The 7046-nt window shown below is 31.9% G+C and overlaps 1 protein-coding gene and 1 long non-coding RNA gene across 2 annotated transcripts; one reads left to right on the top strand and one right to left on the bottom strand.

Annotated features, from left to right (window-relative positions):
* Positions 1–489: 489 nt before the first annotated feature.
* Positions 490–4813, top strand: LOC121217717 (uncharacterized). The gene is made up of 4 exons (XR_005913901.1): positions 490–756; positions 859–909; positions 3583–3928; positions 4036–4813. It is a non-coding gene; the product is annotated as an uncharacterized lncRNA (long non-coding RNA).
* LOC107906065 (polypyrimidine tract-binding protein homolog 2) lies at positions 961–3105 on the bottom strand. The gene is made up of 3 exons (XM_016832920.2): positions 2811–3105; positions 1523–1585; positions 961–1402 (listed from the first exon to the last, which is right to left on the bottom strand). Exons 1-3 carry the CDS (start codon positions 2943–2945, stop codon positions 1373–1375), a joined length of 228 nt encoding a protein of 75 aa, XP_016688409.1. The 5' UTR covers positions 2946–3105; the 3' UTR covers positions 961–1372.
* Positions 4814–7046: the final 2233 nt, after the last annotated feature.

Genomic DNA, 7046 nt, shown 5'->3' on the forward strand with positions numbered 1-7046 from the left:
GTACATGTAACTTTACTAATCTCTTTTGTAAAAGCTAAAAGTTCCCAATAAAATATGGAAGGGAGGTGGACCAATTCTAAAATTGCAAATCCTGAAAAATAAAAAATTTACTAAAATGCATATTTTTCAACTGGGCAATAAGTTTTTTCTTCCACTAAGGTTTTCTTTGGATTCAAACACAATACAGGATTCAAACACAATACAGTGCGTTGAAATTTTTTAGCTTGATTTTCAATTCCACTGCACCACTGTGAATTGCTTGGTTGTTTGGATGTCTTGGCTTCCAGCACAGTGAGACGTTTCTACTGCACTGGACAGTCTTATCTCCACTGGTGCTAAAAGCTCCAATCAACTCTAGCTGGGGCAGTAGGTATTTTTAGAAGACAAAAATACTCATACTTTAATTTATTATTTTACCATTTTATCCTTAGATGTTAAACTAATTTCTTTCCCAATCTTATTTATTTTCAAATTTGGGAACAAAACAACAGTTTCTCCCTTCGTTCTTGCTGGTTTCTCCCTTGTTCTTGCTGGTTTGTCCCTCGTTTTTGCTGGTTTCTCCCCTCTTTTTTGCTTTGTTCTTGGTTGTGGGAGCTTAGGATATTTTGTTTCTTCAATCAGACTAACAAGTTAGAGATGTCTTGTGTTTTTTCCCTCTATTTTCTCATGCTCAACATTTACCCTTTTTCTCAATTAACATGGGAAGTCTACATTAATTACTGTACTCTCAGATAGTAATTTGTATAGTGATGCAAGGTATATTTATTCTTTAAAATAGTTTTTCCTCGAAGTTAAATTCTTTGTTAAAAGTAAAAGGATGGATGTTTTGACCTAATTGGAGGCAATGGCTTTGTGCAGATTGTTTGCAACATTGGATGGTTGATTAAAAAGTGTTGTTCTTCCTTCAGGGTGAGATGGTTTGCTGTCACTCACTGTTATTATTGTTGTTATTGTTATTGCTTTTCTTTTGAGTAGTCTAGTTCTAAATGATATACTGACCTTATCCCATAGGCAGCAACATTTTATCTTTTGATCTTTGGACCTATCATTTAGCATGCTTTACACACTATTTAGTAATATTATTACTAACTATAATTTTAAGTCATACACAATGAAATTACCTAAACATCTAAACTCAAAAACATTATAACTTAAAGCTTGCAGGGCACAAACCGAATTTCCAAGGCTTTTAACACTTGCTTAAGCAAAAAAAAAAAAAAACACAAACAAATGCATGTAATTATTCCCGATAACGATAAAATTATACAGTAGATTCAAAGTTAGAACAAAAAAAAAGTGAAAGGAACTCGAAAATAGTACCTCAAAGGAACTAGGATAGGAGTTAAATGGAGTCTCCCCTGCTTCAATAGCATCAGTTCCCATTCAATATATATATCCCTGACTATATATAAATAAAGAACACAAGTCAAGTAATTAAACAGATCAAAAACTGCAAACAAGCTATAAATGATAAAAATTGCAAACCAATCAATCTAGGAATAAGGAGATTTAATTCATTGACCTGAAATCCAGCTGTCTTCTCAAAGGTAGTAATCTTATGCACAAATCCAAAAGCTGAAAATACCTGCATTATTAACTCCTTTAGAAAGATGAATGGAAAATAAATTAAGTAAAAGGACTCCAAAAAGTCATTACAACCTATAATTTCCACTAACAAATCTGCCAGAAAATAATGAATGGAGATAACTTCAACATACCAGGTCTTAAGCATCGAGACAGAAATAATAGAACATATTAACAGAATACACCTTAACAATTGCATCATTTCAGATTTTCTAATGATGTTAACAAAAATTATAGAACATGTAAAATCTATGATTTTGCCGAAGTGCTAGAATGAAGTAAAGCATAAAAAGAAAAAGGATGAAAAAATTGACCTATATGTGCTAAGAATCCTTAAATCTTTAAAAAAAAAAAACAAAAGCTACACTTCAGGCTGCTCAAATTTCAATTTTATCAAGTATTATGTGATAAATAACTGTGCCATCTTCTGAGTAAAAATCAGATACAATCACTATTCTTTTAAGGGTAAACCATAAAGCTTTAGCTGCTTCAAGTAAATTGAAGCGAAGTAAACTACAAATGCAAGAACTATGAAGATTATACTTTGTACATTACATTGTTCCCAAAGAAAAATAAGTACTATTCTCTAGTAGAACAGTATCGATGAAAATTACTAGCTTGCTTCCCAAAAACAGATATAGTTGTCTAAATCTTAGAGAAAAACATTTAGATTGTAACAATTAGTCCCTTAAACCATTGCTACGTGATTTCACAACTACATTAACAACTACAAATAGTGTTTAATTCCAAAATGGAAAGAGATAAGTACAATTGCATGAGCACAAAAGGAACAGAGGGGTTTTTCATCTTCACAGGCTATTATTGATTAGCCACTCATTCAATCTTGAATAACAGGCATCAGCAAACAAAAAATAATGCTAATAACATTAATGAATGGTTATTAAATCAGGAATCAGGAGTACCCATGCCCAACACTAAAAGGTAGGAATTGGAGGTAAGTAAGGAAGAGTAGGGAAGAGAGGTAGTGTTAAGGAGAGGAGAAAGGAGACAAACACACATGTGCTCTTTCTCCGGATGCACTAAGTTGCCATTGGAGATAATTCCCTTGACATGATCCTACTAATTCATTCATATTCATGTCAAAACAACAGAAAGCTTTTTCTTTCTATAGAGCATGACAAAAGCCACACAAATCCTAGTAATTACATAAACTCAGATCAAACCTAGAAATTCTTAACCCAAAAAAGACCAAAGATCTTCCTTACCAGATGCAAAACATCAATGGAAACAAGCCACGCATCTTGACCTTCGATTGTTACCAAAAGAACATTTCCGGCAATATCCGCCGTGGTTTTGTTGTTTACAATCTCTTGCCTGTTAGAATATTGTAGGTAGACCATTTTACCTCTAACCTCTGATCGGGACTTTGATCGGTGGAGGTGGATTGGGACTTTGATCGGTGGAAGAGGGAAAATGGGAGGAGGGCACGGGGTTTGAGACTTTGATCGGTGGAAGAGGGGAAATGGGAATGGGGAAATTGCACTGTATTAGTGTATTTTAAAAATAAAAAATATATATGTAGTGTATTTTAAAAATAAAAAATTTAGTTTATATTCGGGCTATTTGAATTATTTGAAGCATGAAGATGCAATATTTTTATTGAAAGATACTAATTTTGAACTTAAATCATGATAATAAAAAATTATGGGATTTGTGAAACAAATTAGGGAATTACCTTTCTTATGAAGATATAAAACAACCCCAAATGTGCAGAGAACTTGAACCAATTGAATCAAAGACTCTGTTTTTAAGCAAAAAATAAAAAATAAACACAACCAAAAAATAAAAAAATTATCCCTTATATATCCTCGTTATTGTTTACCATGGATCTTTGAGAATTTTTTCTTTAGTGTTCATCTTATGGCTTTCATCAATTCGTGATGTATTATTCTTATTTTTTATGAAATTATATTATTATATCTAATTATATATTTATGGTTTTATGTCGGTTGACATTTAAAATCAAAATAATAATAGATGGTAAAGACACGAAATTTTGTGGAGGGAGATAGTACCTTAGCAACAAAAGTTGTTTGGGATGATGAGCTGACGTTGATATTTTGTGAGCTTTGCGCGAATTAAGTCAATGCTGGTAATAGACCAACAACTCATCTAAACTCAAAAGGATGGGAAAATTGCATTGCTCTTTTTCAAGCAAAAACACAAAAAAATTATGGAAAACCTCAATTGAAAATAAGTGGGATACATTAAAAATGAATGGAGGTTATGGAGGGAGTTGCTTAAGGAATCTACAGGTATTGGATGATGTCCATCTAAAAAGACGGTCGATGCTACCGAAAAATGGTGGGCTACAAAAATAAAGGTTAGTGTTAACTTTATCATTATTTTAATGCATAAAGTTTATTGAAATTAATAATTTACAATTGTAAAAATCTTAGTATAACATTTAACATTTAACATGTTATGTAGGAAAATCCTGATTTTAAATGATTTAAGAAGAAAGGAATTGAACCACGATTGAATGAGTTAATGTGGCAAATGTTTGCTGGCATTGTAGCCACTCGAGAGAACGCATGCGCACCTTCGTCTGGTGTTCTTCCAAGTGGGGTTTCTATGGGAGATAATGCAGTTAATGGGGGATTTGGTGATTCAGATAAATATAGTAACGAGAATGGATGTATTCCTCCTAATGAGGTACCATCAAACCCATCTCATGAAATTCCTAATCGAAGAAAGCAAACACTTGGGGCTGTACACATTAAAGGAAAAAATCAAGTTCAAGTAGAAAATCATCAAGAAATACATTAACTACTCAAATTGAGAAATTGTGTGAGAGTATGGCTAGTCTAAGGAAGTCAGTTAATGAAATTATTTTTCATCACTCTCAATATACTATTTCAAATGCAATAGATGCTTTGCGTGCTTCGGGAGATGAAATTCCAAAAAAAGGTGAATTGTACTATTTTGCCACCAAAATGTTCCAAATACCGGTGAATCGAGAAGTGTTTTTGAACTTAGGTCCAGATGATAGGGTTTGGTGGCTTCAAGGTGAGTATGCTGAACAAAATCCAATTGCATCATTTTCATCATTGGTAGCAACATCCTCATTTACCTTCCAACCATACCATCAACCACCTCCACCATAAGCTCCTTAGAATTATTATTGTAATATAACTATACTACTTTTTTATATGTAAAACTAATATATGATACTTTTTATGTTTGATATTTTTATGCTATGTTTTTAATCAAGTTTCTGTTTTGTACAGAATGTCACGAAATATTAATTTATTTTCATTTGATTACTTTTTCAGGTTATGGATGAATTTAACAATATGTATAATAGTTTTGATATGAATTATGATACCCTTGAATTAAGTGAAGAAGCTCAACGAAGAATAGCCACAATTGTTACCCAAGTTGAGCACAACAATTATCATAAAGACGATGAATATGTGTTAAGCAGTGTATTGGTACACCATGAAACTTATTTCACTATGCAACCGCATATGGATTCAAATTGTATAGGTCAAATGTGGGTGGACGAAGTATTAAATGGGCATGATGATCATTGCATGAATAGTTTTAGGATGCCAAAAAAATATATTTCACAACTTGTTGCATGATTTGCAAACAAATTATGGCTTAAATAATGGGAAAGTATCGGCGATGGAGAAGTTAGCATTATCATTGTACATTCTTGGAAATAGAGAATCAAATTCAAATGCAACAGAGCGATTTCAACGATTTGTGGAAACTGTTAGTCAAATTTTTACTGATATGTTGCATATATTTGCTCGAATGGGAATAGACACGATTAAACCCACTGAAGGTCAATTCGAGGAAGTACCGAATCATATTCGACATGATACAAGATATTGGCCTCACTTTAAGGTAAAATTTACACAATCTTTATATTTTTAAAATATAAATTATTTCTAACTTTTATCTCATTACTTGTATTTATTTTAAAGTATTGTATTGGGGCCATAGATGGAACACACATAAAAACATGCATTTCGCCTTCTTGTCAAATACATTATATCGGACGCAAATGTGAACCAATTCAAAATATTATGGCAGTTTGTGACTTCAACATGTGTTTTATTTTTGCATTTCCTGGTTGGGAATAAACAACACATGATAGTAGAATTTTTTTGCAAACACTTAGAAAACAAGAGTTAAAGTTTCCACACCGTCTACCAGGTTGAACTTTAATTTTTTAATTAATTTTTACATAAAAAATATTAAAATATTTAATTAATTTTTAAACTTGATGTTATGTTTTACTTTTTTGTAGGAAAATATTATCTTGTGGGTTCAGGATATTCACAAATGGCAGGTTTTCTAGGTCCATATAGGGGGAACGATATCATTTACCTGATTTTCATCGAGGTAATCATCAAGTATCTGGAAAAAAAGAAATCTTTAATCATGCCCATTCTTCGTTACGCTCTGTGATTGAACGAACATTTGGAGTGTGGAAAAAAAATGGCCAATATTAAGAGATATTCCAAGTTATTCATTCAACAAACAAGTTTTAATAGTTATTGCAACAATGGTTTTGCATAATTACATCCGAAGACATGCTTGGTCAAATGATGAGGATTTTCGAGAATTTGAGAATATACCCGATATGCCAGTCTCTTCAGGCCATTTTGATAGAGGTGAATCGAGTTCTTCTAACAGAGAAAGTAACCTTAAAATCACGATGTTAAGGGAAACCATTGCAACTTAATGAATCCATATTTGTAAAAACATTTTGTATTATAACCTAATTTCTAGTAATAATAAAACTTGTTATGTCTTATGTTACTATATTTTTTTATTAAAAATCATCCGTTTAAATACTTCAAAATTTGATCAAAGTATAATGTTACTATTTGTGAAAATAATATTTATCATTGTTATAAAAAAATTTAACTAAAAAAATTAAAAATAATTATCATTTTATCTAATAAATAATTTAAATTGATTATATAATTCATTAAAATATTAGAAGATACATTTTAATATTTTATTAAATGAATTTATAAATTCACATATTTTAATAATTTTAAAAAAGTAATATAATTTTAAAAAATTCTATTGTATATCAATTCTAATCTAATGTCCTTAATAGTCATTTTTTATCCTCACCTCACCGCTACAGCTGACTTTGAATCTAAACACACACTCCACAATTGTTTATAATCTCACCGCTACAGTAACTAATCTCACTGCCACCGCTGTTTTTAACATCACCGGAGGTAAATACACTGCCCATCCAAACTAAGGGTGGGTTTGGATGGGCGATTGAGTGCGGTGCGGTGCGTTTAGCTTACTTTTTGTCTAACGCTACAGTATCGCTACAGTATATAATCTCACCACCACCGCTGTTTTTACACTAACTGTAACACCCCTTACCCGAGACAGTTTCTGGAGTCGAGCACGAGGCATTACTTAGCTTATCTTACCAGTTCGGAGCATAAAAACTAGGT

This window comes from Gossypium hirsutum, chromosome D05, assembly GCF_007990345.1.
Source record: "Gossypium hirsutum isolate 1008001.06 chromosome D05, Gossypium_hirsutum_v2.1, whole genome shotgun sequence".
Classification (NCBI taxonomy): Eukaryota; Viridiplantae; Streptophyta; class Magnoliopsida; order Malvales; family Malvaceae; genus Gossypium; species Gossypium hirsutum.